Here is a 21,395-nt window from a genome sequence, read left to right as displayed (position 1 = left end):
TCCGTCTGAACCACAGATCTTCACAGCAATCCTTGAGAGATACCCCGATACCCTTTGTGCATTGCGCAGGAACGTAAAGCACAAGCGAACCAACACACCGGGTCGGCGTTACTACTCACCCGACGACAACGCGGTCGAAGCCGCCTGCCAGGCGAACGACTCTGAACGATGGACTCTCCTCGCGACGAGGTTCACGACGTCAAGGTGGATGTCACGCACAATGAAGAGGCCCTTCGGGAGGCCGACCGCCAGATGAGTCCGATGGAGTGTTTGCGTCGGAATCCGAAGATTGCTCTTTGGACTCTGTACGCCAACAGTAAGTAGTTCGTCCGATCACGGTTGACATGCAACTCTAACAAATGACAACTCAGTTGGATCTTGTCTGGTTGGTTTCGAGAACCTGGCATTGTCAGTATGCTTGGCCATGCCGGCATTCCAGTAAGTCAACAGCGCAAACTCTGCTTCGCCAGACTCATTGAGCGTTTCTAACAATGAGGTGTTTTCAGGATGACCTTTGCGTCTGAGGTCAATGGAGCTCTGATCATTCCGGCGTACTGGCAGTCAGCATGGAACGCCATGTACAACACCATGATGTTCTTTGGATCATTCACTGCTGGATACGTTCAAGATTGGTTCGGTCGTCGGGCGGTCATGGCGATGGCGATTGTCGTTTCCGCTTGCGGTATTGCAATCAGCTACGTCTCAGAGACCCCCTCTCAATTCCTGGGAGGCAAGATCGTCACTGGATTTTCTGTCGGTCTTTTCACCGCGACTACCCAGACGTATGTCTCTGAGATTGCTCCTCTGCCTATCAGAGGCATCGCGCTCTCGGTCAACACCATCATGCTGGTAAGTGTCTTTCACAAGCAGGCGCCAGTTGACAGCTATGCTAACCAGCAACGAACAGAACTTGGGCTTCCTCATCGCCATCTCATCCAGCTTCTCCCGAACCGCAATCATGGACAAGTCCGCTTTTCGCGTCGTTTTCGCCGCGGCCTGGGCTTTCCCCGGAATCCTCGCTCTCGGCTTGCCGTTCATGCCCGAATCACCAACATGGCTGGTGCTCAAGAACAAGCACGACAAGGCTCGCCGGTCTCTGGAGCGACTTTCCGGCGCCACGGAAGACATCGACACCCGCTTGAACCAGATCATCGAGAACGTCGAAGCCGAGCGCCGTCTGGCTGCCGAGAAGGCCTCCTTTGTCGATTGCTTCAAGGGAACCAACTGGCGCAGAACTCGCATTATCCTCATCTGCTTCTACATCCCGCAAGTCACTGGCGCCGTTCTCTCGTCCAACGCCCCTTACTTCCTCAACCAGACCGGTCTTGACAGCCACACCGTCCTCATGCTGGTGCAGGTCGGCATTGCTGTCGGTCTCGTTTCTGCCATCCTCAACGCCTTCTCGATGATGAGGTTCCGCCATCGCCCGTTGATGTTCTTTGGTATCACCGTGTGCGTCTGCTTGTACCTGACCATGGGCATCGCCGCGGCATTCCCGAAGACGAACGCGTCGCTCCTGACCATCGGTGTGGCCCTCATTTTCACATCTATATCCTACGGACCTGCGGTCGGTGCATCCATGGCTGTTGCAGGCGAGGTCTCCGCCTCGAAGCTCCGTGCCAAGTCCCTTGGCATTGGTGTGGCCTTCTCATCCATCGTCAGCACCATCTGGACCATCATCCTACCGTACCTCTTCAACACCGATCAGCTCAACATGGGTGGTCACATTGGGTGGATCTTCTTTATTATGGGCGTTCTCATGTTGGTGGTTCTCTACTTTGATGTTCCAGGAACCAAGGGCCGCACGTTTGAGGAGCTGGACCAGATGTTCGATATGCGCATCTCGGCGCGCAAGTTCGAGAGTTACCAGTTCAACGAGGGGCCGGTGGATACCAAGTGAAGCGGGTAGAAAACAGGGGGTCCTGTTTTGAGTTGTTTTTGTTCATTTTAGCTACGAAAGTTACGAAACTGCGTTGGGTAGTGCTGGAAACTCTTTTTGCGGGTCTCGCTGCAAGCTCCATCAGCTTTTCTCCATTGTGATTGCTCGTGCATATGACTTGGATCGTAAAGATCGTCCGCTTTGTAACATTGGGGACTTTTGATTTCGGCCCTACTCGCGGGCTGCAACGTCGGCGGCAAAGCCGACGTAAACAAGCCGGAATTGCCGGCTGCGAGTGGAGTCGGCCATGACTCTCCTTAGTCTCTATTGGAGGTTTAGTAAGCGGAACAAGGGGTTTGCCAGAGCTGGCCAGGAGCTCAAGGTCGCATTTGTTTCTGGCATTGAATCTCAGAGTGAAGATCGATACTACTAACATGGATTTCATCTGATATGGAAAAGAGAAGAGGACACGAAAATCTTGAGTTGGCCTATATTGCAATGGGTTATGGTTGCTGCCCCTGAACGCGTTGGATGAACACCCCTTTTCGCGCACGATTCAGCTCAACATTATTCGCGCATGACCGGGCCCCTCGTGACTGAAGCAGGCTGAGCAAACAACTCAACAAGACGGCTCGGCCAGATCCCCCATGCCATCCACTTCAAAGCCCGTCAAGCCCGCCCCCGGCCTGAGGAGGAGCTGACCAAGCTTACCAATAAACACACATGCAATTCCGTTGAAGAAGGGGTTCCGCGATCGCAACCTTACCCCACAACACGCCGTCCCCGCATCGTCTTGCCGTCTTATGCCGCTTGTCTTGTGCGGGGAAGTGGAGAATTGATCGTTCCCACGTTCCTGCGGCAGAGCTGCGTTTCGGATGCGCGGCGGGCGTCGACAGCTTCTGCACTTTCTGCATACAACCACAAATCTCTGTGGCACCCCCCGTCTTCCCACACTCGCGAATCGAAGAGTGGCCCAGATTATCAAGCCGAAGACGGGTGTTCCGATACTGAAGTCATTCACGTACGACGCGCAGTCCCACGGGCGGGCAGTTCTCGCTGTTTTCAGCCGCTACAGAGGATGGATTCTGCAGAGGCCCAGCGCACGACGCAGAACTCTGGCATCAAGGTCCGCCGACCCCGGGCCGCTCGAGCGTGCGATCTCTGCAGGGCGAAGAAGAACAAGTGCGATGAGCTGTATCCTTGCACCTATTGCAAGAGTGAGTTTTTTGCGCGATTTTTAATCCCGCAATTGAGCTTGTTGTGGCGACTAATGTGAAAATTCAGACCGCGGCGCAACATGTGTCTACAAAGGCCAAGACATGTCGAGGAGGCATTACACTCCAGAGTACGTATCTCATCTGGAGTCTTTCTAGTCTAACGGTAGCTTTGCTGATCCTCGACAGGTATGTGAGACAACTTGAAGAACAGGTCAAGAGCCTGTCGGCTCTCGCAGAGTCTCAGAGCCAGAAGGCTCAATCGACAGACGACAACGCCTCGGTATCCGCAACTATTCCCGAAATAGCCGAGGGTTTCTCACCGGCAGACTGCAACCTCCAACGGCGGCCATCACGAAGCACGACAGTCGGCTCACCGTCAAATGCACGCTCCAGAAATGCTGCTGGCCAAGAGGTTTCCGGCGTCAACCGACATACTCGGAACGTGGAGTTTTATGGAAGCTCATCGTCAGTCGCTCTTCTATCACATGTGCAGAGAACCGGTGAAGAGCCTGTGGTATCAAATGACTTGGACTCCGATGCGGGAACTTTGCTTTCAAATCTTCACAATCCCGCCTTCTCATCACCAGCAGCCGATCAGCCCCAGGGAGGACCAGCACACACCGGTGAGGAGAGGTCGTCTGCGAGGCCGGTAACTCACTACCCACAATGCCGGCACTTTCTGCAAAGTTTCTTTTCCAGCATACACTACGTGCATCCCATCCTCGATAAGAAAATCTTCTTCGACCGCTGCGAGATGATTTGGTCGAACCAAGAAGCTGCCCGGACGCCATCGAGTTTCATCGCTTTATATTACAGCATTCTGTCTTTGGGCGCCCTTATCGGAGTGCGGGAGGATGAGCCGATTGACGGGATCGAGAACTTGCAATGGAGCAGAAGGTTCTTTGACGAGGCAAAGAGACGGTGTGATCAACTTGGAATGGTGACTGATCTGGAAATGGTTCAGTGCTACTTCTTTTTGGTAAGTTGATTTAGACGGCGGCTGGTTGTGCGAAGAAATGCTGACAGTTGTGAAGGCGAAAGTTTGTCAAAATGAGTTGAACGCGCATTGTGAGTTATTTCATGTGTGTATAAGTCTGCGTTGTTTGAGCTGATGAGTGTCGATTAGGGTCATATATGTACGTTGGACTTGCTGTCAGAACAGCCTTGGCGATGGGTATCAACCGCGAACCTGGCCCAGGCTGCAAGAAAGATCCAGCAGAGCTGAGAGCAGAAACGAGAACCTGGTGGTAAGAGAAGCCGATGCTCTGCAAACAATTCGAACGCTGACAAAGTTCCAGGGGATTATACTCATTAGAGACGTAAGCCTTCAAACTCATCAATCATCTCGCCAACTACTGACTTGAAAAAAAAAGCGAAATGTCTTTCTCAATGGGCAGACCTGACACATTAGGAGCCGACCTCTACCACAACCGACAATTCCCAATTATTGGTGAAACTGAAAATGAGTACTCATCTAGCTCAGACCTCGTGGATCCTCCGTCTTGCGCCATCATCAAGTCGATGGTGGACTACTCAAAAGTCATCAGAAGCATCTGCCTGGGAATCTACTTGCCGGAAACGACGGTTCCGAGAACGGTTACGCTGGCGCATCAGATCGATCAAGACTTGCAAAAGTGGGTTGAAAGTCTCCCGGAGCCGATTCGGCCGACAGGGACGGTTCAGCCGCGTTCACTGAAGAGCGCCAAGGAGGCTCAGTGGATGAAGAGGCAACGACTTGTTTTGACTATGCGTAAGCCTTCGTCGTGTCTCTTCAGCCGTGGCAACCCGCTAACTCGCTTGCCAGGCTATCTCAATTTGAAGATTCTGCTATTTGGGTCGATTCTTCTCACATCGACATCTGCAGAGCGTGCATCAATCCCGGGGTCTCATGAGGGCATTCAGACGTGTCTTGAATCTGCCAAGCAAACGATTGAAATCATTTACCAGACGTATCAACATCATGATTTCTTCCGCACATGGTATGAATTCCCTCACAATAAGCATCGCATGAAGACTTGGTTGACAGCCGCCATAGGTTCTACAACACAACATACACAGTGTTTGCGGCATCAATGATTCTGGTGTATGTCACTCAAGAGGCTGTAGAGTCAGAGCTGCAACCTCTTCTTAAACTCGTCGGCATGGCCATAGAAATTCTCGAGACCATGGACGAGTGCGTAGTGGCCCTAAGGTCGGCCAAGCTTCTGCATAAAGCTATTGAGAAGGCGGAGAAGAAATTCTCGGCATCAACACCGTCCGCGGCAATGATACCAGCCATGCCACCCGCAGATGCAATGCTGCAACTGAACCATTACTGGGGCCCCTTGAACATCCTCGACAATGAGATGGACTTTGGATTTGCGATGCAGTTTGCGGATTTCGAGGGGACGAATTCGCTGTTCATGGCGTTGGATGATCAAAGGACCATGTAAAAGAATCAAGATATACGACCTAATGACGAGCTGCTTGCGGGATCCAGATCATCTTCTTTCTTTCATCCGTCGGTGTAAACCTGCCCCAATGATAGGGAAGCCGTGTGTGGCAGAGGCTGCCTCCGACTCTGATGTTTGTCAACAAACAATGCCGATACAAATGTCACAACTGCCGTGGGGCGCAGGAACGCGGACACGTCTTCGTCTTTAAGTAGTAAATGGCCCGCTCGGAGATTCCTACGATGCTGGACATCCGAATCATGCCCCCAAAACAGCAGCAACCGGCGGAAAAGCCGAAGCGGGGGCGGGATGTGGGGGTCCTTTGCTGATGAGATCTCATGCGGGGAAGTTCCGGGGTCGGAATGTCGGAGGCATCGGGGGGCTGTGGCTCCGACTCGTGCATCATCACATGGGGTAGCTAGCTGGAAGCTCCGATTTCACGATGTTTTGGTGGCGGGACAAAACGATGCAATTTGCAAACTTCATCCTGTTAAAGGTCCAAGTGCCGTCCGTCTTGAGGAGAAGTCCAGACGTCACGAACGGAAACACAACCACAACTACAATCACAACATTTCCACGCCTGCATTGAACCCCTCCACCTTCAATTGACTCCAACTTTTCCACATTTTTCTCCAAAATCACGATGGGGTCGCAAGTTGACGAGAGGGACTTCACAGCCCTCCTTTCCGAACTGACGCTGGAAGAGAAGGTCGCGCTCCTCTCAGGACGTGACTTCTCCACAGCAGCAGGTGTCGCGCGCCTCAACATTCCTCCCATCAGAGTAAGCATACTCTCATGACGTCTCAAAATGTGTCAAGAGACGGAAATTGACTATTTCACTTCCAGGTTGCAGACTCCATTGCTGGGGTTCGCCCGTCAGGAATCACAGCCGACCTCACGACCGCATGCTTCCCCAACACGGCCTGCCTGGGCTCAACATGGGATGCTGAGCTTCTGGGCCGCATGGGTGAGGAGATCGCCAACCAGGCCCGTCTCAAGAGTGCGCAGATGGTCCTGAGCCCGACAATCAACATTCACCGCGATCCCCGTGCCGGACGCAATTTCGAGTGCTTCAGCGAAGACCCTCTGCTTTCTGGCCAGCTTGCTGGCGCGATCACCAACGGCATTCAAAAGCATGGATTCGGATGTTGCCCAAAGCATTTCGTGTGCAACGATTCAGAGACGCTGAGACACTTTTACGATGTGCAGGCGTCGATTGATAGCCGCGGATTGAGAGAAGTCTACCTCGCGGCGTGGCAGCATTTGCTGAGAACGTCGAATCCGGCTGGCATCATGACTGCGTATGGCCCTCTCTTCCCTCAACAGAGATCTTCACAATGCTAACAGCCGATGTGTGACAGGTACAACAAGGTCGACGGCACATTTTGCAGCGAACACGAGCCATTAATCGAGCGCGTCCTGCGAAAAGAATGGGGTTTCGACGGAATGGTCATGAGCGACTGGTTCGCCGTCCACGACGTGGTTGCGCCAGTCAAGGCTGGTCTGGACCTCGAGATGCCTTTCCCGGTGTTTAGAGGCGGGCGGCTGGTCGAGGCCGTCAAGTCTGGCAAGGTGTCTGAAGCAGAGATCGACGCCAGAGCTCTCAAGATGCTGGAGCTTCGAAACCGCACGAGGACAGTCCACGGCGAACGGCCGGAGAGGTCTGAGATAACCGATGAGACCAACCAGATCGCGCGGGAGCTTGCGGCAAGCGGCATCGTTCTTCTGAAGAATACCGACGAAGCTCTGCCCTTGGATACATCAAAGACGAACAAGGTCGCCTTGATCGGAGAGTATGCTGGTGCGCCTGTCGTAACTGGCGGAGGTAGCGCTTCGTGTACGCCGCAGTACCGACACTCTCCTCTCGAGCTGCTGAAGAAGGCTTTCTCCGACGAGAAGGTACAGTATGCCGCTGGTGTGCGAACGAGGCGCGTCATTCCGTTTGCGCCTGCATCAAAGCTTACCGCACAAGACGGACGTCACGGTATGGATGTCAAGTACTTCAACGATGACACTCCGGAGCCAATCTTGACCGAGTTCCAGGAGAAGGCAGATGTCTGGATGTTGGGCGAGTTCAAGGCTGGTCTCAAAGTTCCGGGATCTCACATCGAGATCACCACCAAGTTGACCCCGGAGAGCACCGGAGAGCACACGCTTGCGGTCCGAACCACCGGAGAATACTCCCTCACAGTGGACGGCAAGGAGGTTCTTTCCGGGCCGCAGAACAATATTGCAACGGAGCAGTTCATCTTCAACCACATCAAGCTCGAGACACGCGTGCAACTTGCCATGAATGCGGGGCAAGCCTACGACATCAAGCTCAGCATGAAGTCGCGGGACGCGCTAGTGAGAGGCGAGCCCACACCCTACGCCGCATCCCTTTGCTTCGAGGAGTACCGCTCCGACGAGGCTGGCATCGCCGAGGCAGTCGAGCTCGCGAAGACATCAGACGTTAGCATTGTCTACGCTGGCCGCAATGAGCAGTACGAGTCTGAGGGCTACGACCTAGAGGACATTCGCATGCCAGAGAACCAAGCCGCTCTAATCAAGGCCGTTGCCGCCGCGTCCAAGAAGACCGTCCTCGTTCTTCACTGCGGCAACCCCATCGACGTCAGCGCCGTAGTCGACGACGTCGACGCCATCCTGCTGGCACATTTCCCCGGACAGGAGGGCGCGCAGGCGACAGCGGACATCTTGACAGGCAAGACGAACCCCAGCGGACGCCTCGCGACCACGTGGTTCAAGACGTTGGAGGACGTGCCCAGCTTCGGCGACTTCCCGGCTACCAAGACCGAGGACGGCAGCATCGCGCTGAAGTACGCGGAGGGCCTGGGTGTGGGTTACCGGCACGCTAACGCGGCAACACGGGCGCGGTGGGCTTTCGGCTACGGCTTGTCGTACACGTCGTTCGCGTACTCGGACCTGGACGCGACCGTCTCGGAGGAGTCGGGTGTAGCCAAGCTGAAGGCGACTGTTAAGGTCACCAACACTGGCTCCCGCGCAGGCAAGGAGGTGGTCCAGCTGTTCGTCAGTCCCGCAAAGGAGACCTCCGTCTGGAGACCCGAGCGCGAGTTGAAGGCTTTCACGAAGGTGGATCTGCAACCGGGGGAGTCTACGGTGACGACGTTGGAGGTTGATCTGAAAATCGCCTGCAGCTACTGGGACGAGGCGCAGAAGGCTTGGAGGTTGGAAAAGGGGGTCTATGGCGTTCTTGTTGGAGATCGCCGAGCCGAGATCTCGGTTGCGGCGGAATCGGTCTGGAACGGGTTGTAAAAGGGACAATGGATAGAAAATTCGCCTCCTATTCTAGACTTCGTTCGGGTTTGTGTGGCATACTTGGCGACTGGAATCATTGTGCTTTCCAATTATCATCTATCAAGTTAGTCGAAATTACATGAGTTGACGACACTTCACTGCTAGTCTTCCTCACTCTGGTCGCCGTTCTGAGGCGGGAGTTTCTCCATTGCCGTATTAGTAACTCGCTAGAACCGATCCGAGACATTGAACGCTAAGTGGCTCAAGCCACCAGATTTCCGTGTCTAGACCTTCATATCCAAGACATTAACCCGGGGATGGAGAGGCTAATTCAACAATCTCCCTGGTGTCAGGATCAAAGTGCCGTCAATGTGACATCTCTTGGCGGACTCTATGGATAAAACTGTGTCCATCGCGAATGCGAATTTGTCGTATTTCAGCCTAGGCCTCGTTTGCAGCCTCACCCTGCGCATCCTCTTGCGATATTGGGTCATCGTCCGGTGATCAGAACACTTCCGTCTTCTTTTCCGTGTAGGTGTGCGAGGTGCGGGACGAATAACCTCAAAGAGCTAGGGGTGCGGATGGACCTTCTCTTTCAACCTTGCAAGACAAGCTCTCTCTGATTCGGTCCGCATTCGGGGAACACCTCTGTCGGGGAAGACACTTCAACTTTGATAGTTCAGGCGGTGGAGTTGGAGCATCTGGCCCGCGCTCGTTGACATCACTTGAACGAAATCAACTTTTTTCTTGTGTCAAGGCCGCAGTCAAACTCATGGGTGTTCCCCTCAGACAATGTCTTCACGCGATGGGCCTAACCTCAAAGCATACACGCCACCAAAGCAAGCCACCGGCTCGTCAAAACATAAGCGCTGATCCCAGTTCCCAACTTAGTTTCCATGTCTGAGACCTCTCCCATTTTCGGCTGACAAGCCCGAAATGCATGCCAGCCACGCTTCTCTAGCTCGTGCGTGCGCCCTTTCCCCCTCACGGATCCCACCTGAATGGGTGGGAAGACGGAGAGCAGGGGCCAATGTTTTGAGGTTACGAAGCTTAAGCAATACGGGAGTCAAAACTTATGCAGCCAATGGCCCAATGCCACTCCTGTTTTATCGAACAAGGCAGGTCACTCCAGATGATCTGCACGCCCGTTCGAGTACTCGAGGAGCATGGGCCATGCTGCCCAGGCGGACGAGTTGTCCATGCCTCCAGGCCCGTGATATCCTTGCGATATGAGGTTTTACAGCGAAGCTTAACAGCTTCGTCTGCGTGGTCGTGACTCCTGTTTCCCGCCCATCCCTGGCAACGGACAGGGAACAATCCCTTCGGCTTTATCCTCACGAAACGGAATTTAGTTCCCTTCCCACACCACTGCAGCCTCTCCAGAGGCTCTTCAGCTCGTCAGCTTGGTTTCGTGTTACCAGCCAACAGCGAAGCCTCTTGGCTCCTTTGGGCCTTGGAACGGGGCGTCAACAGGGTGTCTTGGCCAAGATGGTGTAGCGCCTCCGCCCCTTGCATTCCTCTTAGCACCTTAGGGCTGGATGATGCCGGGGTACCGCTTTGACTCTAACGACACTCTAAATCGCTCGCTAGCTTGTCCTTCATGCTTGGGTCTGATATTTTGCCCAAGTCAGTCCGCAGTATCTCCAGACCTTCTCTTCTCCTCCCACCCAACGGCGACCCGCAACCCGACGTTGGCTCGCGCATGAGAGCCACGGCCAGACATCAACACCGCCCCACCGACGACTGTCCACAGACGATGTGAATGGGAAGAATCGACGTCGTGAGCGAAGAATCTAGTCTTTGACGGCTTGGTACTCAATGATTACAAGGCATTTTGGCGACGGCCAAGGCTCGGTCGCGAATCGATATGGATATGGAATCTTTCAACGTCGACGTCATTGAGGATGGCGGCCCGCCCGGTTTGGCGCCCCAGGGGCAGTCTGTCATATCTTGTGCAGTGGCATCGGCTGTTCTTTCGGGGATCATTGTCGGCTTGAGATTCTATGCGCGTCTATCACCGGCGCGACTTTTGGGGTGGGAGGATGCGTGGATTCTGATCGCATGGGTACGCTGAAATCTACACCAAAGACACCAAGGATCGATGACAATCCGCTCGAGCTTTGAGGGAAGCGGTGTTCACTGAAAAGGAATCACAAGACTGACTGCGATATGGAATAGATTTGGTCCGCCTGTCAATCCGCTGGGATGGCTATTCGTAAGAAGCCTGAGCATCCTGTTCCTCTGTCGTTGCTAATTATCTGACAGAAGCAATCACTGGTATGGGCGAGCGGTACGAGACACTGAGTGTGCACCAACAGCAGACTTTCTTCAAGGTAAGGAGAAATTACTGGTCCAGTCCCATGAGTCGTTGAAGTCGAGTCAAGCTGACAGTCATGAGTAGTGGTCGTACATCACTATCATCTTCTACAACCTCGGATTGGCCTTCGTCAAGGTCTCTATACTGCTGCTGTACCTGCGGGTACTACGAGACCTCAATTATCGCAAAGCGTGCTACATTGCACTATCTCTTGTCGCGGTAGTCTCCACATGGACGGTTTTCTCATCGGTCTTGTTTTGTCTACCCTTTGAGAAGAATTGGAAACCAAGGTCTGTTGAGTTCTGTTCACCTGAAATGCGGTTGTTGTAGTGCTGACCATGACTACAGTGCACCTGGGAAATGTCTTGACAGGGGAGCCACCTGGTTCGCCAACGCCGCCATCAATATTTTCACCGATTTTGTGATCCTCATCCTCCCCTTGCCGATTCTTCCAAAGATAAAACAGCCCCGCCAGCAAAAGATCAGTTTGTACCTGATCTTTGCACTCGGGTTCTTGTAAGTACCGGTAATTTTGTCATGATAACCGAGCGTGTGATCTAACCTGCCATACCAGTGTTTGTGTAGTGTCAATATTGCGCATTCCGTCACTAGCTTCGGCCTTCAAATCGACCGACCCGACGTTCGACAGTCCAGGCATAGCTGAATGGTCAATTATTGAGTTGAACACGGCCATCGTCTGCGCTTGCCTAATCACATTAAAACCCCTGGCAAGACGCTTCTTCCCTCGACTTCTGGGATCTACAAATCACGATGTTGGGAGAGAACGTGGGCCGGGCTCGGGGCCAGGAGACGGTGTTCCCGCCACAGTCGGGTCCAAGGAATCGGGACACAAAGCGAATCACGCAAGGCACGTCTCGGACGGGAGTGAAATACAGCTGAATCACGACACATTTGGGGCGAGATCTACGAATCACACTCATGGCTCGCGTCATAGCATTGTGGAGTCGTCGGATTTGGAGTTGGGACTGAAGTCGATACCACTGGACGACGATCCGGCGTCGATGAAATGATACCAGATTTGATACCACTTAGCGTAATGAGAAAATCAGTTTCAATGTTTCGTTTCAGTCTCACGGAACTTTCATTGAGTCCGTCAACCCTTTTGAAAGTGCTTTGATTTCGAACTCTGTCGAAGCTTGTTGTCAATGAGACCGAGTACGTCGGTACAGACTTTCCGCTTTGGGTAATCAATCATCGAACGAGGCGATTTTCGCCTGAAGCATCAACGGTCACCAGAGTACGAACTTGCAGTTACATTATGACGTTTCGTTAGCCTTAAGCAGATTGACCGAGGAGCTATCCGCCCATCTGCCCCTGTCACGATCCCTGGGCCCCGATGCCGAAGAGTTCGTATTCCTCCTATCGCCCACGCTAGTCCCGTGTTTGCCATTAAACGGCCCCTGTTCCCCCATATTACTTCCCTTCAAACAGCCTCTCAAGGCGCAAGTTCGTCCGGCAATGCAACGCTAGTGGATCTTCCCGTGTTAAAAACAACGAACCATCACAAATTGCATGATGCGCGCTGGACCTCATTGGGCAGGTGTCAAAAACAACATGCCGTGCTTCTTGGCGACGAGATGGCATACTTCAACGGCGACTTTCGCGCTCTCGCGATGGCGGAAAGTTTGGCTCGCCATGTGCCTTGCACACGCTCACATTCGTTTTCGTTTACTACGCATCGACAATCATGCGCGCGGAAGCAGCCCTCCTCGCGGCGCTATTCAGCACGGCTCAGGCGCTGCATCAATTCGCGCCTCGTTCACTCAACGAGAGCGCTGCTAGCGATGCGACGCCCAAGAGATACATCGTCGAGCTGAAGTCACGCGCACACGGATCGCGCGTGGCTTCCAAGGCTTCGTCTGGGCTGCCCGGGCTTCGAGTCGTGAAGCAGTTTGACTCAGACATCTTCCCCGGAATCGCCGTCGAATGCGACCATGGCTGCACGGCCGAGTCTATCCAGAGCTCGCTTGATGGGTCCGATGACGAGCCTGTTGTCGCTTCTGTCTACAAGTCTCAGATGTTGCAGCTGCTCCCGACCGTGGAAGGCGAGTCATTCAGCGACGATGCGGCTGCGGTGAACTACTCGGTCCACGGCCTCACTGGCGTTCAGAACCTACATGAGGACGGAATCCTGGGCGAAGGCGCCGTTGTCGCAATCGTTGACAGCGGTGTCCAGTACACCCACCCGGCAGTGAGTAGTTGACTTGCCGCCGTTCCCGACATGATTTGAGCTGATTTATAATCTGTACGCCAGCTCGGAGGAGGCCTCGGTGATAACTACACGGTGATCGGTGGTTACGATCTTGTCGGTGATGGTACGTGATAACCCCTCGGAGCCGGTGGGTTTGTGTGAAAGGCGCTGATTTAGAGTTGGCAGCGTGGCCTGACGCGCCCGCACAGCCCGACAACGATCCCATGGACAGATACGGACACGGCACGCACGTGGCCGGCATCATCGCGGGACAAAGTGATCAGTTGAGTCTTCGCCTAGAGTTATGCTAAAATTTAAACTAACTTGCCAAGATTCGTCGGGGTTGCACCCAAGTCCAAGCTTCTCTCATTCAAAGTCTTTGGTAGCAGCGGCTACTCGAATGAGGAGACTGTCATTGAAGGCTTCTTGAAGGCTTTCGACTCAGGGGTGAGTTGAATATTATAGTAAATGTGCCAGTTGCATCGTAGCTAACAGCCCTTCCAGGCAGACATCATCAGCGCTAGCGTTGGCGAAGGCAGCGGCTTCACCAACAATGCCCTCGCTGTGGTGGCATCCAGGATCGTCGATAATGGCGTCGTCGTCGTTTTCGCTGCCGGCAACTCAGGACAGGATGGTCCCTTCTCTATGGCCAACGGCGCCTCAGGGAAGCATGTCTTGACAGTTGCCTCGAGCGATCCTGGTGTTTTCCCCGCGCAGGCCTTTTCCGCCAACTTCAACCTCGATGGAAACTCCAATAATACCGAAGTCGCTTACGTCCCGGGCTCAGGGTTCTTCCCGGATACCATCGTCGATTGGCCGATCAAGCCGATCACCTTGAACGCTTCCGTTGAGAACGATGCCTGCCAGCCTTTGCCCGCGGATACCCCTCAGTTGAACGAAACTGTAGTTCTGGTGAGACTTGGCGGTTGCACCGTGTCGACCAAGCATACCAATGTGGCTGCCTTTGGCGCGCAGTACATTCTCTTCTACAACAACCTGGACATCTACCAGAGCCCTGTCAGTTCGAACCGCGTTGGTCTCACTGGGGCCATCGAGGGTAGCGCCGGCGAGGCTATCGTTTCCACCATCCTAGCCGGCGGCAACGTGACAGCTTCTTTCAATATTGACACAGCTCACTATGTCGGTATCCGGAACGCTGGCGGTGGACGGCCCGCTCTGTACTCCTCCTGGGGTAGTACCTATGATCTTGCTCTCAAACCCGATGTGTCCGGCCCGGGCACCAAGATTCTCAGTACCTATCCGACAAATGAGTATCGTGTTCTCAGTGGCACAAGCATGGCAACTCCTTACTTATCCGGCATTGCTGCTTTGTGGGTTGGCAAGTTTGGCGGAAGGTCGGCGCATAAAGATGACCCTGAATGGGCGAAGCGCCTCATCGCTCGCATCACGACCACTGCCCGCGCCGTCCCCTGGGCGGACTGGGCTACCAGCGTCACTGACTATGGTTTCTGGGCCCCAACTACTCAAGTGGGAGGCGGCCTTGTTGACGCCGAGAGAGTTTTGGGCTACACAACTGAGCTTAGCTTTGACGGCCGCAAGTTTGAGTTGAATGACACAGTCCACTTCACCGGCACGCACTCTGTTGATATCACGAACCAGGGCTCGGAATCAGTCACCTACAAGTTTTCACTTCAGGACGCGGGTGGCTACGAGTCTTACGAGCCTTCAGTACCTGGTCAGCAACAGACTTTTATTCCAGCGATTCCGCTCTATCCGGAGATCAACCCCGTCAAAATGACGCCTGATGTTGCCTTGCCTGCGGAGGTTGCTGTTGGACCGGGAGAGACAAAGACTGTGGAGTGAGTTTCCGCGATGTGAATTGTTTCTTACAAATGACTTATACGGCGGACAGGTTTACTTTCAAGGTACCCGAAGGTGTCAATGCTACCAAGCTTCCAGTTTACAGCGGAAAGGTGCTCGTAAGTGGAAGCAATGGCGAGGAACTTGGTGTCCCGTATTTTGGTAATCATCCCCGAATCTCGTGGAAGGCGTTTGACTGACGACTCGACAGGTGTCGCCACCGACTTGAGACAGACCATCGAAAATGTCTGGGCCTACGGTTGGAGCCTTCCAAACTTGGTTTCAGGAGTCAACAGCGTCAGGCTTGAGCAAAAGTCCAAGTAAGACAAGTCATAATATTGACTTTCAAAGTAAATCTGACAATCCACAGCTTCACATTCAACCTTACACGGGAGCAACAGGACTTCCCAAAGCTCACCACGCGCCTCATCTGGGGTACCGAGGAATTACGTTGGGACGTGCGTCATCCAAGAGTCCTGAAACTTCACGAAATGCCGCAAACTGACTGTCGTCATACAGATTTTCCACGGCAACTACTCCGAAGCCGAATGGTCCTATCCTCCCGTTGTTGGTGAGAAGGGCTTCGTAGGCTCAGCCACCAGCTGGAACGGCACCGCAAGCTCTTCTTGGTTCATCCCCGGCGAGGACAGCGAAGATGACATCTTCACGTTCCCCCTCTATACTCAACCAGGAGGCCGAAATGGTATTTATTACTGGCTGGGAAGATACGCCAATGGGTCCCAAGTGCTGCCTGGATCATACACGTGAGTTCCGCTGATTACCTACCATCAGGATATGAGAGGCTGACCGTATAAGTTTCCGGATCGCAGCTCTGCGACCCTTTGGTGTACGCGAGGTCGCTGAGGACTGGGACATTTGGAAGACCCCCGCCATCACTGTGTTGCCAGGAAGCACATTTGAGGTCTAGTCGGGCTATGCATTCAAAGTGTATTTCATTGTGTGGACTCGAACTGACGGAGGATTACCATTCTCATAATCATCAACCTGTGTGCTACTTTGTCGAGTAGACACTAAGCGCAGATTAGAAAACATATGGCTAATTGTCACACTACCGCCATAAGCGAACATGAAGTATTGACGAGGTGTAACCGAAGGTGAATCATGTCCATCAATGTCGTACGATCTGGGTACTCTACCCGTATTTCTCCCCAAAGATGGGCTATCGTGTTGCCTCAGTCAGGCAGCATGGGTATGCGACAAGCTGAATACACCTCATTGATCCACGCTTTTCACGGTGAACTTGTGCATTTTTGTCAAACACAACTTACTTGCAGATAAGAACATGGCTACTTACAACTGATGCGCCAGTAGGCATTTCCAAAAAAGATATTTGCCCTTCCCATCGTTGACAGTGCTATGTGCAGTCACACAGTTCTCCGTTCGTCCATGACATCCTGACCTGGGCTCCAATCGACAAGACACGACGTCTCGGCGAGCTCTCTCGGGTTCATCGCCGCGCAAAACGCTTAATCATTCGATTGTCAGAATTGGACCCGCCGCTATGACACCCTGACGCCCTGTCGAGAGCGAATAGAGTGCTTACTTCGGGGAAGGGAACGGGAATCATCCGTGAGACGACAAGTGACCAGAGAGAACAAGGTGAGCCCGAGTCAGCTCGATGCAGGGAAGCGCAGGGGTTAGGTCTTCGAAGGGACACCACGATCCCAGTCCGTGCTGGACTGTCAAAATGGGTCCCGGACGGAGGGGTGGATCACGGATCGACGAGGGAACCCGTTTCAAAATGCGCGGCTCTACGGCATTTGGACCGTTGCAGAGGATGATTTTCTTGGGTTGCCGAAATTAGCTGCAGGTGCGCAATCCTTCAGCGTCAATCTTGCCAATTGTGCCTGTGCTCAGGGAAGCTTGATGTTGTTTATCGGACCATGATAGACGAGATCTTTCCAGATCGGTGCGGGCTGGCTCACGGTTCACGGTGACGGATCCTCTGGATGGTGGGTAGTAATTAGCTTGTACATTCAATCGTTTCCTAAATTACATGTGTCTTTGAATAGGTATACAGAACATTCCGAAGCGCCCGCACTTTTCCCTCCGATAGCCATCCTGGGTATTCGCATCCTTTTAGTCCCTGCCTACTGATAAACATCTCATAATGTTGTTGCCTCCAACCGCCTGACCCATCCTAGTGGAAATCCTGCCGTGAAGACCTGTGAGGCATGTGATACATGTGCGGCTCAGGGGTCGCCCTTGAGATTTTGTACTCCGTAGTAACCACGATCTTGTTCTGCTCGTGCTTCCTCGACCTCATAGCGTTGTTTCCGCTATCCGCCGCCACCTCGGCGTCGGTATGAGGCAGATAGGGGCTGGATGGCTGCTTGCCCGAGTCGATCGAGGCTTCCTCGCCTCCCGAGCTAGCGCCCTTCTCGGCCGAGTTTGCAACAATATGCTCCTTCGACCCCCACTTTGTCTCGTCCGGGATGGAAAGAGGATGGCTGGACGGCCCTTTCTTTCCAGGGTAGCTGCCCAGTCTGTAGCCCTGGCTGTCACCCATGGCGCCGCTCTTGTTGGTGCTTGCGTTGCGACTCTTGTCGATGACGCTCTTGAAGAGGGGATACACCATCGGCATGTTGGTCAACACGACGGACACGAAAGACTCTCTGACGGACCAGTAGCCCGACTGCGCACTGTCTGTTTCGCCGGCGGTGAGGATGGAGACGCAGCGTAGGATGCCGAAGGCCATTTCGAGGAAACCACCGCTGAACATGATCAACAAGGTGACCTTCTTCCTCCACGGCAGGTGGGACTTCCAGACCATAGGAAGAGGGATCGCCATGAGGTAAAAATCGGTAGCCGTGTTCATAGCCATAACGAAGATTGTTTGGATAAAAGAGATAGCTGGAAGGCACTGGTCTGTTGACGGTTAGTCAACGCAGGTTGTCGCATGAGTTGTTCAACTTACTGCCAGGATTGGGATTGATCTGCCATTGATGATCGAAGGGGATGCACTTGAAGAAAGCGACAAGCAGACAGGAAACATAGGTAACAGGCATGATGATATAGGCCCAGAAGATGATGCGCTTCATCTTGTGCACGCCGTCACTAAAGTTGAGATTAGCTTGGAGTTGCAAAGTGTTCGGCCGGCGGTGCTCACGTCAGACGGGAGTAGTAGATAACCCAGCATCCTTTCAACAGCCACAGCAGAGTTGTGTATAGCAACAGTCCAATGACGTGTGTCTTTGAGCCGTTTACTCGTAACATGTACTCTTCCGACGTTGGACTTAGCGCGGCTCGTTCTTCATCTGTCATGCCATTGTTGGCAACTCCTTTCCAATATGCAACAACAAAATATGCTGCAACGGACTCGGCGGTATACACTAACTGCAAGCACAACAATCAGTCATGCGATAAGTTAGAAGGATCAGGTGTCAACTTACAACTGCCACTCCCATCAGGAAGTCATCCCACGCAAACTTCCTCCATCCCAGAGTCGAGAGCCGGCTGTAGTACCGAAGCCCAACAACAAGGTACGCGGCACCTTGCAGGCCCCAGACCTCTCGGATGAACGCGTTCGCAGCTTCTGCAGACATGTTTGCTGTTCCCTTGCCAGCTTCGGCCCGCGCACCAGCAACGTATCGGATGAGGGGGAAGGGGGTGATGGACAAACAAGATGTTGGGAAAGTTGGGTCCCCGCGGCTAAACCGAAAGAACGTTGAGATAGATCGGGGGCGGACGACAAAATAGTAAATAATAAGCACCGTCAACAAGAGAAGAGGAGGTAAAAAAGCTCTGAAGCGAAGAGGACGTAACCAGGTTTCGTTGCGACAAGGCGCCTGAATCGTTCATTCGTCACTGTTTCCATCCCTTTACCAGCCTTGTGCTTGTCCCTGAACCCGGTTCTCCTGGTTCAGTGTTCCCAAAACGTTCACGACGTTAAGGGCCGTGAGGTGCCGATCGCAAATGAAGCTGCAGGGTATTACGAGAAGATGCGAGCCCGTTACGCTCGACTCAAAGGGCTTGGGATCAAGGGCCCAGGAGCGGCACTTCCGTCTGCGGTTTCCAAGGGCAAGGGGGGTCCTCAACTCCGCTTTCGATAGCAACGGTAGGAATCAGACCCATCGACAAGTCCACACTAATACTACACCATGAGGACCAAACCGTCCGATTGAAGGTTTACCTCGGGGAACCGGAGGACGGGGCCCTCTGAGGAGTCGAGTTGGGGTGTGATCTTCTCCCCAGTACTAGCACTGGTACTAGAGAAAAATGCAGGTAAGGGCGATAAGGAGCGCGCAGTGGGGCGTAGTACCTCTTTTACTTTATAAATTTCCCCGATTTAGAAGTAGCGTCTCTACCTATAAGTTATGCAAAATTTACTCCACATCGACGAAGTACTTTCGCGCTCTAGTACTAGTACTAGACATTTCCGCCTAAAACCCTGTTTTTCCTATATAAATTTCCTAGTACGCGGAGAGGGTTAGAAGTCACCCTCTCTGCGTACTAGACTCTAGTACTAGGGCGGTTAGCTGCGGCAGAACTTTTATGCCCCCCTAAAGTCACTTTTCTCTAGTACCAGTGCTAGTACTGGGGAGAAGATCACACCCTTGATCTGGGCTGAAGAAAAAGCATTGCAAAGATCTGGACTCTCTCTGGAAACGAAAGGTGCGACTTGTGGCGCAACGCCACCGTGATATAACAGCATCGACAAATTGCGATTGGGTGTTGAGTAATCTGCTAGCTCCTGTCAGAGTGCATGTTTAGGACCGAGCCGTTGGGGGGGAGGCACCTGCAGCATGTCATCGAGCTACACATTACTGATACCTTCAACCCCGGTGGCTGGACCGGCAACCTCTACCACACCCAATGCGGCTCCCCTGGCTTCTTTTCCCCTGCTGCTTTGCATGAAACGACATGTTATCACGACATGAATGATGAGCCGCCGAAACGCGTCGAGCGCTTGGCCTTCCCTCGGGCTGCGGCCAGAGAAGACTGGGTCGGCGTCGCTTCTGTCATTTCTCTGATGCAGCAGCCCAATGGAACCGTAGGAATGTCGACCTTGGCAGTACCGGTACCGCTGCACAGGATTCCTCGCCAAAAAAACAAAACACGACCCCGGCCACCGGGACATTTGAGTGCAGCATATCAATCCATCGCGGTGTATGTAGCATCAAGGTTACGGTTCCTTCAGATGTACTAGATCATCGCATCATAATAATGTCGAGAGAAACATATGTGAACAGTCTAGAGACGTCTACACCTGTCCCAGCATCTGAAAGGTTAGCGTACTACTTGCGGGGCTTGGCTATATGGGAAGCCCCGCAAGAACCGCACTAACCTTTCAGATGCTTGGACAGGTGTACGACCTTCATTGCGCGTTCGGATATTTTCCCCTTCGCAAAAACATCTCCGGTCGGATTTTACATGTGACTCGAGTCAGGTTCAGTTCCAATAACGAAAATGAATCGCTGAGGTGCTCCAACAGGTAGTATCTTGGTGGAACCGCCAGGCAAAACCCCCAAGGCGCGCAGGAGGGCGCAGGACCTGCTGCAGATGATTTCTGCCCGGGGGCTCGTCCGTCCTCCACAGTGGAAAATGTCTGCCCAGGGGGGGATGGTGCAAGGGCCCGCGGGTTACTCCAGTTATTGAGGAGACAACAACAGCTCTGCCGGCGAATGAGACTCTGGGACGGCATATACTTGCGCAATTAGGTCTCTATCGCAATGGGGCGCCGTTGCAGCATTGATCCATCGTCCCTTGCGAGCGGAGGAGGAGGAGAAGGGAAGCTGCGGGCATCGAGGTCGAAAGTCTCCAGTTCATAAGCTTGTCGTTCCTAGTGCCACGTCAACTGGCCATTCTGCAATCTGTACCGTTGCAACCGCCTTGTCGAGCGTAACTGCCGCCGGTGGGATCCTCAGAAGAATCGCACCGTTGTCCACAAATTACGGTTCGCAATGGCCCCGGTTTAAAAACGCCCGGGAGGGTGGGAGAAATTGCGAATCACTTGCTCTGTCTGGTCGTCACAAGGGGCCAGTCCTGATGTGCCCAGTTGATTGATACGCCGAGAAGCTCGCAGACCTCGCTTACACAAACACAATCGCGGATTCGGCAACTCTTTTTAGAGACTGCAGTGTGGTTGTTGAAGAAAAAGAAAGCATACCAGTAACCAGTGTGTCGGTGGCGCACTACTGTCAGATATCAATCAAGCAACAAAACCCGGAAATGCCGGGCTTAGGCCTCCGTGCTTCCCCGTCTCTTTAGTGCCGTGCTTCTCTCTCCAACCAGATGCTGT

The 21,395-nt window shown here is 53.3% G+C and overlaps 5 protein-coding genes across 5 annotated transcripts; 4 read left to right on the top strand and 1 right to left on the bottom strand.

Moving 5' to 3' along the window:
• Positions 1 to 168: 168 nt before the first annotated feature.
• fmqE-6 (MFS transporter fmqE) lies at positions 169 to 1,900 on the top strand (the record flags this gene model as incomplete). The annotated part of the gene is made up of 4 exons (XM_036639845.1): positions 169 to 316; positions 372 to 438; positions 507 to 849; positions 908 to 1,900. 4 exons carry the CDS (start codon positions 169 to 171, stop codon positions 1,898 to 1,900), a joined length of 1,551 nt encoding a protein of 516 aa, XP_036494188.1.
• A 1,057-nt stretch (positions 1,901 to 2,957) lies between these two features.
• CGCS363_v007995 (putative transcriptional regulatory protein) lies at positions 2,958 to 5,528 on the top strand (the record flags this gene model as incomplete). The annotated part of the gene is made up of 9 exons (XM_036639844.1): positions 2,958 to 3,096; positions 3,164 to 3,224; positions 3,283 to 4,075; positions 4,131 to 4,164; positions 4,223 to 4,343; positions 4,395 to 4,415; positions 4,470 to 4,846; positions 4,901 to 5,075; positions 5,132 to 5,528. The coding sequence occupies 9 exons, from the start codon at positions 2,958 to 2,960 to the stop codon at positions 5,526 to 5,528; spliced, it is 2,118 nt and encodes a 705-aa protein (XP_036494404.1).
• Positions 5,529 to 6,171: 643 nt separating this feature from the next.
• Positions 6,172 to 8,801, top strand: cbg-1-1 (Beta-glucosidase; the record flags this gene model as incomplete). Its single annotated transcript, XM_036639843.1, has 3 exons — positions 6,172 to 6,309; positions 6,375 to 6,829; positions 6,890 to 8,801. 3 exons carry the CDS (start codon positions 6,172 to 6,174, stop codon positions 8,799 to 8,801), a joined length of 2,505 nt encoding a protein of 834 aa, XP_036494186.1.
• A 4,007-nt stretch (positions 8,802 to 12,808) lies between these two features.
• vpr-18 (Minor extracellular protease vpr) lies at positions 12,809 to 16,061 on the top strand (the record flags this gene model as incomplete). Its single annotated transcript, XM_036639842.1, has 10 exons — positions 12,809 to 13,312; positions 13,376 to 13,436; positions 13,499 to 13,595; positions 13,645 to 13,759; positions 13,817 to 15,132; positions 15,186 to 15,295; positions 15,345 to 15,453; positions 15,504 to 15,591; positions 15,653 to 15,897; positions 15,950 to 16,061. The coding sequence occupies 10 exons, from the start codon at positions 12,809 to 12,811 to the stop codon at positions 16,059 to 16,061; spliced, it is 2,757 nt and encodes a 918-aa protein (XP_036494191.1).
• A 1,233-nt stretch (positions 16,062 to 17,294) lies between these two features.
• On the bottom strand, positions 17,295 to 18,699 carry CGCS363_v007992 (uncharacterized protein; the record flags this gene model as incomplete). Its single annotated transcript, XM_036639841.1, has 4 exons — positions 17,295 to 18,022; positions 18,072 to 18,211; positions 18,264 to 18,490; positions 18,547 to 18,699. The coding sequence occupies 4 exons, from the start codon at positions 18,697 to 18,699 to the stop codon at positions 17,295 to 17,297; spliced, it is 1,248 nt and encodes a 415-aa protein (XP_036494192.1).
• Positions 18,700 to 21,395: the final 2,696 nt, after the last annotated feature.

This window comes from Colletotrichum siamense (assembly GCF_013390195.1).
Source record: "Colletotrichum siamense strain Cg363 chromosome Unknown KSG_Cg363_contig05, whole genome shotgun sequence".
Classification (NCBI taxonomy): Eukaryota; Fungi; Ascomycota; class Sordariomycetes; order Glomerellales; family Glomerellaceae; genus Colletotrichum; species Colletotrichum siamense.
The sequence above is the reverse complement of the archived record's forward strand: the minus strand, read 5'-3'. Positions and strand labels throughout refer to the sequence as shown.